The 18,348-nt window shown below is 46.4% G+C and overlaps 1 protein-coding gene across 1 annotated transcript in view; it reads left to right on the top strand.

The window, feature by feature from the left end:
* The window catches only part of card11 (caspase recruitment domain family, member 11), a 217,199-nt gene that overhangs the window by 101,447 nt on the left and 97,404 nt on the right, over positions 1-18,348 (top strand). The window contains exon 4 of the mRNA XM_084329390.1: positions 9,972-10,148. Within this exon, the coding sequence (XP_084185516.1) occupies positions 9,972-10,148 (177 nt within the window). The remainder of the gene's footprint in view (positions 1-9,971; positions 10,149-18,348) is intronic.

Raw genomic sequence — 18,348 nt, 5'->3', positions numbered from 1 at the left:
ATGAAATTACATACCTGAGTTCTATTCTAGAGGAAAATCTTTCCTGTGACAAAATGGCAATCAATGTAATCAAAAAGTCAACCAACGAACAAGATTCTTGTACTGGATCTCCTCTCTGGTAAACAAGAACACCCTGAAGACTCTAACAGGAGCACTCATTCAAGGGTACTACGACTATGCTTGCACCTCATGGTACCAAAGCACCTCAAAGGCACTAAAAGCAAGACTGCAAACATCACAAAACAAACTGGTCAGACTACTGCTTGAACCCACTTCACCCCTGCCCATTTTGACACCTAGGATGGCTTAGAGTAGACGACAGAGTACAGCAACTTGCAATGGGCCTGGTCTACAAGATACACTACACCACTAAGGTACCCATGTACATGTCGAAATACTTCCCAAAAGTCAGTGAATACCACGAGGTTCCCTCTGGGAACACCAGAGGGAGTTCCACAAATCATGTTCAACCCAGATTCGGCTCAAACAAGGGACTAAACACATTTCGCAATTATGCCACAACAATGTGGAACGCCCTACCCACAGCCGTAAAATAATGTGAATCCCTACCCACCTTCAAAACCGCTCTAAAAGAGCACCTATGGGAGGCTGCAATTCAAAACTGGCCCGGTAAATGTCCAAACCCCTCAAATGTATATATTCTCTTTTAGAAACGCTGTCTGTAATTAAACAATACTGTATATTTGTATATCTTGTATGTCATAAATGTCTGGATGTAACAGTACTGTATATCTGTATGTTGTGTATGTCATAAATGTTATCATGAATTGAAAATGGGGGACCCTGATGTAAACAAGACGAAATACTTTCTCTGGTCTGCATCCCCTTAACAATTGTGTGTATTGAGCCATACTGTATTGTACCCATTCTGCAATCTGTTAATAACATTTTCAATCAATCAATCCATTTCTTTATGGTCTGCGCAAAGACATCATGCAACGTCTTCCAGTGCTTTCTACGAGTTCAACGAATCAAAGTTTCATGCATGCCTGACTGCTTTTCTGTCTGTCTGAATTCCTGTCATTAAGATGTCGGTATGCGTGCGTTACCTGTTTCACACAGGAAACCACTACTTCTTCGTTGGTAGTTGTTCACTTTGCAGTATTTGCCTTTGGTGCCTCTATCTAAAACACGTGACATTGCAACAACAGGCGCTTGCATCACATTACAATGTTTGGACGCAGGGGCGTATCTAGACCCAGCACTTTAGTAGGGCACAGAAGGGCACCAAAAACTATGAAGCTGGAGCGCGTAGCGCGACCGCAAAAAAAATTTGGCCGGTTTTGGCCGGTTTGTGGGCGAAAATGGGTGGATTTTGTAAATATTTTTTTTTTAACTTTATTTCGGTATACAGAGTATAAACATTGCGATCATCTACTACTGGTCTATTGAAGGTTCCAAGCCACAGTCTAAAGAAAATCAGGGATGCAGCCTTTGCTAACTATGCACCAAAGTTATGGAACACACTACCTATGGACATTAGGGAAGCTAGATCTCAGAAATAGCTAGAATAGCTAGATTTTCAGAAATAAGCTAAAAACGTACCTCTTCACCATAGCCTTCTAATACACCCCGCTGTTGATTGTTGTGACGTACCTGGGTACGTGGGTTGGTCATTACCATTATTACTGTATTTATGACACCTTCTGAACATCAGGTTAGTATATTTAATGTGTTATGTTTTGTATATGATGTGTGTGTGTTGAACATGAGAGTTAATGCTGTCTCTTCTCTCCCTGTCAGGTGCTGCCCATCACTACTGAAGAGTGCTGATTGCCTAATGAATAACAGCTGATGGCAATCACATCAAGAGAGATGGGTAGCCAAATACCTGACAGCACACACACGTCTCGGCGCGTCATAGTGTCATTTTGCCAGTGACCGAGTGGAGTGAGGTGGCCTCTGGTTGCCACTGTTTGTGTAGTGATTATTACTTTGCTGGTTTATGCCAATTGCCACGGTATGTGGACTTTTGATTATGTGCTGCCTGCGTGGACCAAACCCTGTGGGGGGTAGGTATATTGTTGGCCATATTAGATTCGTCCTACACTGTGAACTGCATGGTTAGAGTGGTGTTCCTTCGGTCCCAGATTGCCAACCACGTGGCATGTGGTTGTGTGGTTCGGGTTTGTTTAGCTTATTATTGTTCTTCACCTTGTTTGTTCTCCCCTTACCCTTTTCCTTTGTGTGTGTTGTGGGTTGAAATCCCCACTGACAACATCCCTTTTCGCCGTGGGTTGAAACCCCCACATTGCAATAAAACCCAATTTACCATTTGAAAACGTCTTTGTTTACTATCTGCCTACCCGGGACTGTTTTGAAAAGCATTTTTCTACTGAGGGGGTTGTTTCTGCTCATGTACCACCTGCCCAGTTACTATCTTATATGGTCGATAGACCTCTGTACATGACATGGGGGCTCGTTAAGTTTGCGCAATTGTATGGTTCCTTGTTGGTAAAATAACGGGGTGACTTGTCGATTGAAGCATATCAGGTGTAATAAGATAGCGTTTTCTAAATTGGTAAGTTAGTGGGTTCCATTGTCCGTGCACAGTTGATTGATGTAAACCATTATTGTTGTGATGCTCTTAACCATTCTATTTTTCTGCCACATAGGTAACAGGGGGGGGGTCACCTGCTTGGCTAGAGGGTGGGGGGCACGAGTCGTGATTCCGGTGGAGCGCGCAATGAAATCGGTAAGCGACTGAAGATATGTGTAGCCTTTCATCCAGGTAGTGGAGTAGTTTATCTGGGATAGGCTAGAGTGACACAGGTGACTCCTAGTTGAGTGGTTAGGACCATTTGTTATTATTTTCATTTAGTAGATGTGGTCAGTTGGATTGTTTTGGTTGAGAGGTATAAAAGCAGAATGTGTCTATTATTATTGTGCACGGTCATGGTTAATTAAGTGAGGACGTGATATATATGTATATATTTTTTTACGCACGCATAAAGACATAATATGGCTGCGTCGGCGTTTGTTTTTGAAGTCTTCGTGGCGGATCCGACAGAGGATCAGGTGGAAGGTTGCACTAAGGCGGAATTAGGCCTTATTGCTAGGCATTATAATATTACTGTGCAAAATTCCCAATCCAAGGCGGATATGAAGGCAGCTGTAATAGCGGGGTTGGTGGAGCAACAGGTGTTTAGCACGGCTCGGGGAGTAGTGAGTCATAGTGATCAGGAGGTTGAACACACTGGCGAATGGGTTGACTCTTCCTTGCGTGATCTTAACCCGGAGGGTGGTGCTATTAGGAAGAATGGTAGTACGCCCAGAGCTGAAAGTGAGGGCGCGGGCGATTCGGATAAAGACTCCATGTCTTCTGGCCATGCGCGCTCTAGTCTGCGTTTTGCCCGTCTCCAGATGGAGGAGAGAGCGCTGTTGCGCAGAGAGGACAGAGAGGACAAAGCAGCTGTACGAGACAGAGAGGACAAAGCTGTACGAGACAGAGAGGACAAAGCGGCTGTACGAGACAGAGAGGACAGAGCAGCTGTACGAGACAGAGAGGACAGAGCAGCTGACAGAGAGGACAGAGCAGCTGTACGAGACAGAGAGGATAAGGAGAGAGACAGGGAAGAGCGAGGAAGGGAGAAGGAGAGAGATAGAGAGCTCCAGATTACACTGAAGAGGATGAAACTGGAGAGTGTTGGCTCTTCTTCGCCCTCATCTGAAGGTTGCCAGGGCAGTTTTAATGTTGGGCAACATATTGCTATGGTTCCTGTTTTTCGAGAATCTGAGGTGGAGGCATTTTTTGTTAATTTTGAGCGGGTAGCGGGGGCTGCGCATTGGCCGGAGGATCAGTGGGCACTATTAGTGCAATATAAGCTCACGGGTAGGGCTCAGGACGCATGCCAGTTTTTATCGAAGGAGGACAGCATGGTATATGAGAAAGTGAAGGGTGCTGTCTTGCGCGTATATGAACTGGTGCCGGAGGCGTATAGGCAGCGGTTTAGGGGACTAAGTAAAGCTCCCTCGCAAACACATGTGGCATTTTCCCATGAACAACGGATGGTGTTCACTCGTTGGTGTGAAGCGTGTAAGGTGGATGGGGTCGAGGCTTTGAGCGAGTTAATCCTCATGGAACAATTTAAAAAATGTGTGCCCGAACACATGCTAATACAGTTGGAGGAGCGAAAGGTTTCTACCCTCCAGGAAGCTGCAGTTTTGTGTGACGAGTTGGCAATGATCCACAAAAATGTTTCTGCATCACATGTTTCTGTGCAAAATGATGTGTATGTAGGAGGCGACGAGCGATCATTTCGACCACGCTCGCCTCCGTCTGAAAAGAGACATTGTAATTATTGTAGCAAGCCAGGTCATTTGGCGGCGGACTGTTATGCATTTGTGCGCGATCGGCAAAATACTGACAGGCCAGCTCAGGAACCAAAGGTGGTGGGGTTGGTTAGCACTGTCTCACGCCCTGGGCGGGGGAAACCGGACAGTTGTTTTGATCCTTTTATATCTTCTGGTTTTGTGTCACTGTCGGGTAAGGTCTGTGACCAGCGCGAGGTGAGGATCCTTCGTGATACAGGTGGTTCACAGTCCTTTATGCTGGCGGATGTATTGCCGTTAAGTGTGGAGTCGTCTTGTAATACAAGTGCTATTGTGTGCGGGATAGAGATGGGCTACACGCCCGCTCCGTTACATATGATACATGTGAGGTCAAAACTAGTCACAGGTTGTTTTCCCGTGGCGGTTCGTTCCTCTTTTCCGGTAGCCGGAATTGATTTTATCATGGGAAATGATATAGCTGGGGGGAAAGTTCTGTGCGATGCGTTGATTGAGTCAGCAATCCGGCCACGCTCGCCGCCGTCTAGGAGACCGGTGGTGTGCAATTATTGTAAAGAGACAGGCCATGTGGTAAAAGGATGTCGTACGCTGAGGAAGCGACAGGACAAAATCACGAAGTCAGCCCAGAAACCAAAAGGTGTGAGGGTTGATTTTGTCATGGGGAACAAGTTCGCTGGGGAGAGTGTGATTCCTGTAGTGGAGGTTGAAAAGGCTCCATTGACTGACTTGTGTTGTGATGAATTGCTTGATAATCACCCCAATGTGTTTTCTGCTTGTGTTGTCACCAAGGCACAGGGCGGGGAGCGAACTCAAGTTTTGACGTTGAGTGAATCTGTCGGGGGCGAGGCTCTCGCCGAGGACAAGGGGCCATCTGTTGGCGAGATGGAAGAGGTTGCTGTATGTAGCGTTCAGGGGCAGCTGGTAATTCCCGAACCATCTATTGGAGAGATGATGATGAAAGACATATCACCTGGATCGTATCCACCTCATTTTTACATTCGTGAAGCAGTGTCGCCCGAGCAATTGCTCGCTCTAAAGCGGTGGAGGCTGGGTGTGTAGCTGACCATGTGCGTTTGACATGATTATTTGTGAGTTAGATCTCACCACGTTTTGAGACCGGTTTGCATACGGTAGCCGGTGTGTGCTACATGCACTGACTTCACAGTTTTCACATGCGTGTCTATTTTGCATACATGCATTGTTGTGCGTAGTGTTGTACGTGTGCGTGAGTCAATTGTTATGTTGTCTAGGCCTGTGTGGTGCTGGTGTGCCCATTGGTGGGTGATTGTGGGAGGAGAATTTTTTTTTGTTTCTGTTTTCCCTGGTGTGTGGTACTAATCGGATGTTGGGTAATAAGTAATAATGTTTTGCTAACCCTACAGGTTCGCTCTTATGGGGGGAGGTGTGACGTACCTGGGTACGTGGGTTGGTCATTACCATTATTACTGTATTTATGACACCTTCTGAACATCAGGTTAGTATATTTAATGTGTTATGTTTTGTATATGATGTGTGTGTGTTGAACATGAGAGTTAATGCTGTCTCTTCTCTCCCTGTCAGGTGCTGCCCATCCCTACTGAAGAGTGCTGATTGCCTAATGAATAACAGCTGATGGCAATCACATCAAGAGAGATGGGTAGCCAAATACCTGACAGCACACACACGTCTCGGCGCGTCATGGTGTCATTTTGCCAGTGACCGAGTGGAGTGAGGTGGCCTCTGGTTGCCACTGTTTGTGTAGTGATTATTACTTTGCTGGTTTATGCCAATTGCCACGGTATGTGGACTTTTGATTATGTGCTGCCTGCGTGGACCAAACCCTGTGGGGGGTAGGTATATTGTTGGCCATATTAGATTCGTCCTACACTGTGAACTGCATGGTTAGAGTGGTGTTCCTTCGGTCCCAGATTGCCAACCACGTGGCATGTGGTTGTGTGGTTCGGGTTTGTCTTGCTTATTATTGTTCTTCACCTTGTTTGTTCTCCCCTTACCCTTTTCCTTTGTGTGTGTTGTGGGTTGAAATCCCCACTGACAACATCCCTTTTCCCTTTGGGAAAAGGCCGTGGGTTGAAACCCCCACATTGCAATAAAACCCAATTTACCATTTGAAAACGTCTTTGTTTACTATCTGCCTACCCGGGACTGTTTTGAAAAGCATTTTTCTACTGAGGGGGTTGTTTCTGCTCATGTACCACCTGCCCAGTTACTATCTTATATGGTCGATAGACCTCTGTACATGACAATTGTACTGTAGCACTATTTTACTCTGGCCATTCGATTGCATAATTTTACTATTTATTCTACTATTCTATTATTGCACTGTATTATTGGTGTGCAAACCAGTCAACTTACAAAAAAGAGCCTGTTGGAGGATTTCAACAAGATAAATGCAATGCAAAATATTTCACTATAATATTTCAAAGCGAAGTAAAAAAATATTATAATAATTATTTGATCATGTTAAATGATCATTTGATCATTTTAAAAAAGGGGAAATAAAAAACATTTGTTAAAAAAACCTTTTTTTTTTTTTTTTTTTTTAATCAGTGGGGCACAGATGATCATCAGTAGGGCACGTGCCCTACTGATAGTGGTCTAAATACGCCGATGTTTGGACGGCTCATCTAGTTACTACAGTAAGGACGCCTTTTGTGTGGCCCTTTGTCTTGTTACCTGTGTGGACTAGTGTAGAGTAAACAATAGATTTAAAGAGAACCCAACATTTTACTTACTCGATTTAAATCAAGTTAATCAACTAATCGATTAGTCGACAAAGTTCTTTGACTATTACTTGATTTAAGAATTCCTTGAGAGCCTTACGTAAGACACACAAACAAACAAACAAACAAACAAACAAACACACATTGGAATGATTTAGTTATGTGCACATAATCAAACAGACAAGGGATAAAAACTTGTCATTCCATTCCCTTTCAGTGATGCATGCACACACACAGGCACAGGCACATGCACACACGCACGCACGCACGCACACACACACACACACACACACACACACACACACACACACACACACACACACACACTTCCATCTATCTCTGAAGATGAGAGGTGTCCTCTCTCTCTCTTCACCCCATTTCTGTCTTAACTTCTCTACTCACTCTCTCTGTCTCTCTCATTCTTTCTGTCTCTCTTCTTTCTCTCTCTCTCCCTCTGCTGTCTCTCTTAAGGTGACCAAACGTCCCGATGTGTGCGGGACAGTTACGTGACTTTCCCTCTGACAAGACTTTTATAAACATGCTCTCACACACTAGCCTTGTTTGGTCCAATTTAATCAAACCCTGGAGTGTTTAGCCCTGTGGTGAGCCATTTCAAACCGAACAAGCCTAGTCAGAAGTAGAGTTGTTCCGATACCGATACGAGTATCGGAAAAGCCGCCGATACTGGCTAAAATGCTGGTATCGGTATCGGCGAGTACCCTCTAATGCTGCGCTCCGATACCATATGACGTAATTTATCAACAACACTGTGGTCTGTTGAGTAAGCATTATAAAACAAACGTGTGCTTAATCGATTAAAGTGTCAATGCCATTTGTCATTTTAACAGCAGATACTTTCTTAAATGTCATCGTCCCGACAGAGCGGTGTTGACGGAGAGCTCATGGGTTCGCTTGGTGGCTGGTGTTATTACTATTAGCATTGAACGGCTAACCGAAAGCTAGCTTTAACATTACCTTGGCTAAAGTTGGGGCTATTCATATAATCCAGCAATAATGGCTGCAGACCTGCAAGCAAAGTACAGCAAGTTGGCAAAGGAGTATTCCAAGTTAAATCACAATGTCACCAGTAACGTTACAGTCTTCTATGGTCTTCCCATATACCGGTAGCTCATGCTAGCTAACGGTAACGTCGTCATTGCACAATTGCACGTCGCGTACACAATTAATGACATGTTGCGGACAGCCATATCGGCGACAATGTTTAGCTTTTAGTGCCAAATGATAAGAGTCTGAGGCGGAGTCTCAAAAGAGAATGTTGAATATTTATTGTGCAAAAATCACAACAGATGCGACTGCTACTGAACGGAGCCTTGTAGACAGACTGAGTAGGGTATATCTGCAGAGCCAGTGGGTAGCGAGTGCAGCAACGTATAATGTCCGTGTGGATCATTGGAGTAGGGTATATCTGCAGTGCTGAAGCCCCATACTCATTGATTAATGATACTAATACAAATCTATACAATCACCTGTTGTTGAATAAATACCATTACTTTCTAGTTATGACTAAAAAACAGTATATATAAAACAGTATTTGTTAAAAAAAAAAATAAAAAATTATATTTATAAAAAGATTATATAATATCTTTTTTTTTTTTTTTTTTATGTATGCACTGGTATCGGATAAATATCGGTATCGGCCGATACCCAAAGCTTAGGTATCGGAATCGGATCGGAAAGGAAAAAATGGTATCGGAACATCTCTAGTCAGAAGGCTCTACTAGAAGCAGCACAGCAAGAAAAACACTAAAGACCTATAAGTGCAAATCACTCTCCATGGTGCTGAAACCTTCATCTAAAGCAGCAGTTCTCATACTCAATGGGTAGGTGACAGTGGGGCATTGGCAACAAAAATATATATAAAATGATATCGCCTTTTTTAACTCGGAGAAGAGGCGCGGATTTTCCTTGCACATCAACATACCTCTGTGAGGCCGGATTTTCAGAGTAGAAGCGGATCTCTGCCAAAGCGCACATGAACGCATTTTCTTTTCATGTTCTGGCAACATATTTTGGCTAAATATGCCTTGTTTTATAAATGTGTATACAGAAACAATTCCGTTGCTTTTGTTGATAATATTCATAAATGTCATTGTAGTGCTGTAATTTCATTTTCTAATAAATATGCATGATAAAGTTCAACAACGTGTGCTTTTATTTTGATATTCCTTATTCCCACGTTGAAATTACGCAATACATTAAGTGTGGGGTCACCAAAAAAAATCCTAAATAAAGAGTCGTGGTATAAAAAAGTTTGAGAACCCCTGACTAAAGGTCTATAAGTACAAAGCACTCTCCATGGTGCTGAAACCTTCATCTAAAGGCCTATAAGTGCAAAGCACTCTCTATGGTGCTGAAACCTTCATCACGATTTTACCAAATCTATGTTGTGGGAGAGGTAAGACCAAGGTGCCCAGTCAAAATGATGAAGATGCAACTCATATTAGACAACAATTTATTTATTCTTTCCTGCAATTGTCCCACAATTTACACAAATGTCCTGTAAAATCGACACGCTGTCCTGCATTTGGATCATACGGATTTGGTCACCCTAGTCTCTGTATAATTTGTCTCACTCATCTCTCTCCCTCTCCTTCTACTGTCTCTCCCTCCCTCTTCCCGTTCTCTTTATCTCACTCTTCACTAGGGTTGGGTACCGAACTCTGTACTTTTAAGGGTACCGACCGAATTACGCCGGTACTACAGAGTATCGATTCACGTTAGATCAAATCGGTGCCACATTTTGGTACCTAAGACCCGCCCAGTTAAAAAATTATCAGAATTCCAATGACACGCAAAGATAAGTTCACATTTATTGGCTGTTTGTTTATAATATATCGCTTCATGCATCTCTCTCTCTCTCTCTCTCTCTCTCTCTCTCTCTCTCTCTCTCTCTCTCTCTCTTTCACTCCCCCTCTACAGTAGAGGAAGGTCACGAGGGTCTGACCCAGTTCCTGATGGAGGAGGTGATGAAGCTCCAGCAGCAGTCTAAGGTCAAGACCCTCCAGCAGGTAGAGCTGAACCGGAAAAACTGCACTCTGGAGGACGAGCAGAAGAAGCTCCGCCTGGCCAACCAGGAGCTCCAGGCCTTCCAACATAGTAAAGCCATTTACACTTTTTAATTTGCAATCTCTGGAGTTATCTGCTTTTGAAAAAAAAAAATATATATATAATAATAATAATAATAATAATAATAATAATAATAATAATAATAATAATAATAATAATAATAATAATAATAATAATAATAATAATAATAATAATACAATATATTACCAAACTAATACTAATAAAGTGTTAATTTTGACATCCAAAGGTTTTCAGAGTACGGAAACGTGGCTGCTACTCCATATGCAACACTACAGAAGGTTAACCCTTTCACTGCCACACAACAAGGGGTTAACCCTTTCACAACCACACTACAGAAGGTTAACCCTTTCACTACCACACTACTGGTGGTTAACCGTCTGTAGTGTGGTAGTGAAAGGTTAACCTTCTGTAGTGTGGTAGTGAAAGGATTAAGCCTAGAATTATTAAGCACCAAAATAGACCAAATTGATTATCTTATCAGAATATTTGACAAGATACTCCATTTGGTCCATTTTGGTTTATTTCTAATATCTAGGCTATTGAGGGATGCTTTTTAAATAAGGTGCTCTTTACAAGGCATATGGAGTAGCAGTCGACTCATTGAAGTTGGAACGAGTGCATTAAATCGTTTTAATATAATAGTTTTGAATAAAAGTGGCTTAAATACAAACCGAAAGGGTCGGGGGTGAGCATTTTCAAAATCACATTTTGTATCTCATAGAAAAAAATATCTATAATAATAATAATAATAATAATAATAATAATAATAATAATAATAATACTTTATTTGTATAGCACTTTTCATACAGAAGTTGCAGTTCAAAGTGCTTCACAACAGTAAAAAAATATAGGCATAAGAGAGCATGAGCAAGGTAAGGTAAATCACAGTGTTTCACATTAGGACCTAGTATCCCAATAGGTTCTCTGTTTACAGTTTCATTCAGTACAAAAATAGTTTAAAATTATTCGGTTTAGAAATAGACTAAGAATTATAAAATGGAACAGACATACAACAGGGTATTTAACATAGAACAGTGATAAAATAGTTCAATTTTGCTCTGCATTATAGTAATATTCAATATTCAAGGGGCTTTCACAATTATTACATTTGGTAGTAATAATGGCACACAGTCTTAAATTCATCAACATGCGCATTTGTTATCAGCAGGGCCCGGGGTGAGGGGGTGGGGGCGAGTGCAACACACGTAGGAGGAACGCTATGTTCTTGTTATGGTTTGTAACCGACCCCAATCGCACAACACAAGACAGGTATGAGAGTAAGCCAAGAACTGGGCATTTATTGAATAAAAAAGAAAAACGGCACTGTCCCTTTAAGGGAGAACACAAATGACTGGATAACAAGAAGGGAAAGGTACAGTGCCTTTAAGAGGCGAGCTGGCTAAGGGGAAGGCTAAGGGAAGGCTAACGGAAGGGCTAACGGAACAGGGCCGGGGCAAGGGACAAGGAAGGAAACAGGGAGGACTAGGAGGACTAGAGTGGGGAAACAGGGACAGAGGCCCGCGGAGGCGGGCTGGGGAGAGGGAGGACTGGAAGGACTAGACAGGGAGGACTAGGAGGACTAGAGAAAAACAGGGTAAGGCCTTGGAACAGGGCGAGGGCTGGAGCTGCATACTGGGACAGAGAAAAACAGGGTAAGGCCCTGGAACACAAGCATTAATGAATGTTGCTGCTCTGCAGCTTCTCCCGGGATGGTTCGTCTGAGGAAAGCAGACGGTGGACGTCAGAACCGCTCTGCAGACTTCTCTCGGCAGAATCCCCGAGGTGGTAGCGGGACCGAGAGGGAGAGAGGGAGCGAGTTAGCTCAGAGTGCAGTTGGAACAGAGCAGGTGACAGGAGAGGTGACTTGTACCCAAAAACAGAGTAATCCAAGTGACTGAATCTTCGGTGTATATACACACTGTGAGTAACGTCCCAAACACAATTCCACGTGATAGAAATCTTCGGTGCAAAATAAACACTGTGAGCGAAGTCCCAAAATACAATTCCTTGTGATAATATCTTCGGTGTGTAAACACACAGTGAGCGATGTTAAGGCCAAAATATTATCCCAATGAAACAATCCAAAAAAGCTGAACGCTGGGTGAGTGACTGTCTGATAAAAAGCAGGAAATCTTCAGTGTTATATAAACACACGAAAAACGGAATAGGATCAAAAACAGTCATAAAAACTCACCCAGGCGCTGTGCGTAAAGAGCGTTGGAACAAAACGGGGCGAGCGCGTCGCCACGGGGAACGGGATGTCCAAGCGGAGGTCTGAGTGGTGCGCGACTGCTTGGAGTACGCGCCGGTAAGGAGGGCGCATCTGGCGCGGAGGTCTGAGTGGTGCGCGACTGCTTGGAGTGCGCGCCGGTACGGAGGGCGCATCTGGCGCGGAGGTCTGAGGGGTGCGCGTCTGCTTGGAGTGCGCGCCGGTACGGAGGACGCATCTGGAGTGCGTCTGAATGCGCGTCTGGGGTGAAGAGCGCGTCTGCGCGGAAGAGCGCGCCGGCTCGGAGAGACGCATCCTCCCGTAGAGTATTAGGAAGCGATGCGCGTCTGGAGTGAAGAGCGCGTCTGCTGCGCGGAGGTCTGGATGCGCGTCTGGGCGTCTGCTGCGCGGAGGTCTGGATGCGCGTCAGGACGTCTGCTGCGCGGAGGTCTGAAGTGGAACACTGGGATACCTCCCGTGGAAGTTTAGAGAGCGCAGTCCAGTGTCTCCCTCAGGCAACGGCGACAGGAGGCGAAGGCTGGAGCGCATCTCACGCCGGAGATGAAAACAGCATAAACAGACAGAGGACCTCCCGAAGGAGTCTTGGTGATAGAGAATATGATACGGAATGAAACGGCACGACCTGACAAGGGACAGAGGGGAAGAGCGAGGTACTTAAAGCCCACAGGGGAACTAATTAGAAGTGAAGGTAATTGATACTTGAACTAAAAGTGTGTGTTCGGCACCAGACCAATCAAACACATAATGACAGGTAGTCCAAGGGTGTGGCTGCTGAAGAGAAAACGAGAGTAACGAACGCGAGGGTGGGGGCTAGTGAGGTGAGTGCAATTGATTAACAGAAAACTAAAGGAAACAGAGCGAGTAGGCTTAAAGGAACAGAGCGAGTAGGCTTAAAGGAACAGAGCGAGTAGGTGAGCAAAGGACAAAACCTCACAGTACCCCCCCCTCCACGGGAGCCACCCGCTGACCCAAAAAATAAAGACAGAGTGGCAGGGGACAAAACAAGGCAACAAAACAAAAAGTACTGGGCCAAGCCAGCAGGGGAAGCCACAACAAAAGTGGGGCTAGCAAAAGAACAGTGTAGCTGAGGGGTAACTAGGGTAGCCGAGGGGTAACCATGGTAGCTGAGGGGCAACTGGAGGAGCTGAGGGGTAACCAGAGGAGCTGAGGGGTAACCAGAGGAGCTGAGGGGTAACTAGAGGAGCAGAGGGGTAACAGCCAGGGCACTGATAGCTACAGGGCCTAAGCTAGCTGTAATGCAACATTAACATAGGGGCTGCGCTAGCTGCCGGAGCTAGGCTGGCAGACAGGGCAGGAACAGGGGCACTGGAGAGGGGAACAGGGAAGGGGCTAGCAGAGGGAAAGGGTAGCTGCCAGGGCACTGATAGCTACAGGGCCTATGCTAGCTGTACTGCTACATTAACATAGAGGCTGCGCCAGCTGCCGGAGCTAGGCTGGCAGACAGGGCTGGACTAGCATGAGAGAACAAGCTAGCTGGAAGGACAGTCCTAGCTGTGGGGAACTGACCTTGCTAGCTGAAGGGGCAGTCCTAGCAGTGGGAGCAAACTGACCTTGCTAGCTGAAGGAGCAGTCCTAGCAGTGGGAGCAAACTGACCATGCTAGCTGAAGGGGCAGTCCTAGCAGTGGGAGAAAACTGACCTTGCTAGCTGAAGCGGCAGTCCTAGCAGTGTGAGAAAACTGACCTTGCTAGCTGAAAGGGCAGTCCTAGCAGTGGGGAAACTGACCTTGCTAGCTGAAGCGGCAGTCCTAGCAGTGGGAGAAAACTGACATTGCTAGCTGAAAGGGCAGTCCTAGCAGTGGGAAAACTGACCTTGCTAGCTGAAAGGGCAGTCCTAGCAGTGGGAGAAAACTGACATTGTTAGCTGAAAAGGCAGTCCTAGCAGTGGGAAAACTGACCTTGCTAGCTGAAAGGGCAGTCCTAGCAGTGGGAAAACTGACCTTGCTAGCTGAAAGGGCAGTCCTAGCAGTGGGAAAACTGACCCTGCTAGCTGAAGCGGCAGTTCTAGCAGAGGGAGGAAACTGACCTTGCTAGCTGAAAGGGCAGTCCTAGCAGTGGGAAAACTGACCTTGCTAGCTGAAAGGGCAGTCCTAGCAGTGGGAAAAACTCTGACCTTGCTAGCTGAAAAGTCAGTCCTAGCAGTGGGAAAAAACTACACAAAAAGTGGAGGCCATGCAGAGGGACCGGGTTAGCTGCCTGGGCATGGCTAGCTACAGGGCCTATGCCAGCTGCAAGGCTGCATTAACATAGAGGCTGTGCTAGCAGCCGGGGCTAAGCTAGCAGAGTGGGGCCCTGCTGAGGGACTGGGTTAGCTGCCTGGGCATGGCTAGCTACAGGGCCTATGCCAGCAGCAAGGGCTGCATTAACATAGAGGCTGTGCTAGCAGCCGGGGCTAAGCTAGCAGACTGGGGCCATGCAGAGGGACTGGGTTAGCTGCCAGGGCATGGCTAGCTACAGGGCCCATGCCAGCAGCAAGGGCTGCATTAACATAGAGGCTGTGCTAGCAGCCGGGGCTAAGCTAGCAGACTGGGGCCATGCTGAGGGACTGGGTTAGCTGCCTGGGCATGGCTAGCTACAGGGCCTATGCCAGCAGCAAGGGCTGCATTAACATAGAGGCTGTGCTAGCAGCCGGGGCTAAGCTAGCAGACTGGGGCCCTGCTGAGGGACTGGGTTAGCTGCCTGGGCATGGCTAGCTACAGGGCCTATGCCAGCAGCAAGGGCTGCATTAACATAGAGGCTGTGCTAGCAGCCGGGGCAAAGCTAGCAGACAGGGGCCATGCTGGTAGTAGAGGCCTAACAAGCTGCAGGGGAGCCAACAGGGCTAACAGGGAAGCTAACAGGGCTAACAGGGGAGCTAACAGGGCTAACAGGGAAGCTAACAGGGCTAACAGGGGAGCTAGAGGGAAACAAGAAAAAAAAAGGCAAACTCAACATACACCGTCTGTGCTGGCTGGGGTCGTCGATTTGGTCGGGTCGTACTGTTGTGGTTTGTAACCGACCCCAATCGCACAACACAAGACAGGTATGAGAGTAAGCCAAGAACTGGGCATTTATTGAATAAAAAAGAAAAACGGCACTGTCCCTTTAAGGGAGAACACAAATTACTGGATAACAAGAAGGGAAAGGTACAGTGCCTTTAAGAGGCGAGCTGGCTAAGGGGAAGGCTAAGGGAAGGCTAACGGAAGGGCTAACGGAACAGGGCCGGGGCAAGGGACAAGGAAGGAAACAGGGAGGACTAGGAGGACTAGAGTGGGGAAACAGGGACAGAGGCCCGCGGAGGCGGGCTGGGGAGAGGGAGGACTGGAAGGACTAGACAGGGAGGACTAGGAGGACTAGAGAAAAACAGGGTAAGGCCTTGGAACAGGGCGAGGGCTGGAGCTGCATACTGGGACAGAGAAAAACAGGGTAAGGCCCTGGAACACAAGCATTAATGAATGTTGCTGCTCTGCAGCTTCTCCCGGGATGGTTCGTCTGAGGAAAGCAGACGGTGGACGTCAGAACCGCTCTGCAGACTTCTCTCGGCAGAATCTCTGAGGTGGTAGCGGGACCGAGAGGGAGAGAGGGAGCGAGTTAGCTCAGAGTGCAGTTGGAACAGAGCAGGTGACAGGAGAGGTGACTTGTACCCAAAAACAGAGTAATCCAAGTGACTGAATCTTCGGTGTATATACACACTGTGAGTAACGTCCCAAACACAATTCCACGTGATAGAAATCTTCGGTGCAAAATAAACACTGTGAGCGAAGTCCCAAAATACAATTCCTTGTGATAATATCTTCGGTGTGTAAACACACAGTGAGCGATGTTAAGGCCAAAATATTATCCCAATGAAACAATCCAAAAAAGCTGAACGCTGGGTGAGTGACTGTCTGATAAAAAGCAGGAAATCTTCAGTGTTATATAAACACACGAAAAACGGAATAGGATCAAAAACAGTCATAAAAACTCACCCAGGCGCTGTGCGTAAAGAGCGTTGGAACAAAGCGGGGCGAGCGCGTCGCCACGGGGAACGGGATGTCCAAGCGGAGGTCTGAGTGGTGCGCGACTGCTTGGAGTACGCGCCGGTAAGGAGGGCGCATCTGGCGCGGAGGTCTGAGTGGTGCGCGACTGCTTGGAGTGCGCGCCGGTACGGAGGGCGCATCTGGCGCGGAGGTCTGAGTGGTGCGCGACTGCTTGGAGTGCGCGCCGGTACGGAGGGCGCATCTGGCGCGGAGGTCTGAGGGGTGCGCGTCTGCTTGGAGTACGCGCCGGTACGGAGGACGCATCTGGAGTGCGTCTGAATGCGCGTCTGGGGTGAAGAGCGTGTCTGCGCGGAAGAGCGCGCCGGCTCGGAGAGACGCATCCTCCCGTAGAGTATTAGGAAGCGATGCGCGTCTGGAGTGAAGAGCGCGTCTGCTGCGCGGAGGTCTGGATGCGCGTCTGGGCGTCTGCTGCGCGGAGGTATGGATGCGCGTCAGGACGTCTGCTGCGCGGAGGTCTGAAGTGGAACACTGGGATACCTCCCGTGGAAGTTTAGAGAGCGCAGTCCAGTGTCTCCCTCAGGCAACGGCGACAGGAGGCGAAGGCTGGAGCGCATCTCACGCCGGAGATGAAAACAGCATAAACAGACAGAGGACCTCCCGAAGGAGTCTTGGTGATAGAGAATATGATACGGAATGAAACGGCACGACCCGACAAGGGACAGAGGGGAAGAGCGAGGTACTTAAAGCCCACAGGGGAACTAATTAGAATAAACATCAGGTGCGTGAAGGTAATTGATACTTGAACTAAAAGTGTGTGTTCGGCACCAGACCAATCAAACACATAATGACAGGTAGTCCAAGGGTGTGGCTGCTGAAGAGAAAACGAGAGTAACGAACGCGAGGGTGGGGGCTAGTGAGGTGAGTGCAATTGATTAACAGAAAACTAAAGGAAACAGAGCGAGTAGGCTTAAAGGAACAGAGCGAGTAGGCTTAAAGGAACAGAGCGAGTAGGTGAGCAAAGGACAAAACCTCACAGTTCAGTTCTTATCTCTCGACTCCCCGGCGTAACCTTGTGAGTTTTAAAGGCTCCAGCACACTTGAGAGTGGGGGGGAGGTGCATCGGGCAGCGTTGGATTGATGGTGCATCGGGCATCGGGCAGCGTCGAATTGATGGTGCATCGGGCAGCGGGCAGCGTCGGATTGATGGGCAGCAAGTCTCTTTACAAGTTCCATGTGGAGGGCTTCCAGTCTGTCCATAGCTATCTCCATATGGTTATTGTGTTTCCGAATTAATCTTCGGATTAATCCAGATCCCGATAGCGATTGCTACCATGCCGATCAACATGAATGTGAGGATGTACAAGTCCTCTACATCTACTCAAGAGAGTAAAGGCAGATTGATCCCCATTTATCCCATCTAGTGGGTTTTGTTGGGAGGTGTTTGGTGTTTAATTAGGTAAAGAAATTCTTAGTATTGTTTACCTACTCTGACCACAAACCACTTACTACTGCGTTTTAATCTGCATACGATATCAGTTATTTACCGTGGCAGAGCAGACATCATTACACCTGTTCCCTCCCCGAGTGTTGATCTTTCATCACATCCAGTTCCTCTTTGTGAACTTCTTCTTCAAACTTCAGTTCTTTATATTGATTTGGTCTCTTATATTGATACTGTAAATCATAATGTAAAAGTTTACCCACCGTTAAAAAAAAAAAAAAAAAGAACCCAAGCAAGTTATTTTATTTGGATAATATTTCGACACATGAGAATATCAGAAAGGAGGGAGGCACCATACTGGCATTCATTCATTTCATAGCCATGCATCTAACTGTGGAGTACAATATAATATAAAGGTTCTAATGAGCTGTGACTGGCCAGCGCTCATGGCTAGAAAGGCATCTGCGTTTCCTTGGAATGCATTATAACCTCAGAAATCGATGATCACACAAATATTTATTTTCATCTATATTTTAGGTTAAGGTGGGTGGGAGTGATGT

Source organism: Notolepis coatsorum (assembly GCF_963971535.1).
Source record: "Notolepis coatsorum genome assembly, chromosome: 14".
NCBI classification, from domain to species: Eukaryota; Metazoa; Chordata; class Actinopteri; order Aulopiformes; family Paralepididae; genus Notolepis; species Notolepis coatsorum.
This window is presented reverse-complemented; position numbering and strand designations above follow the sequence as displayed.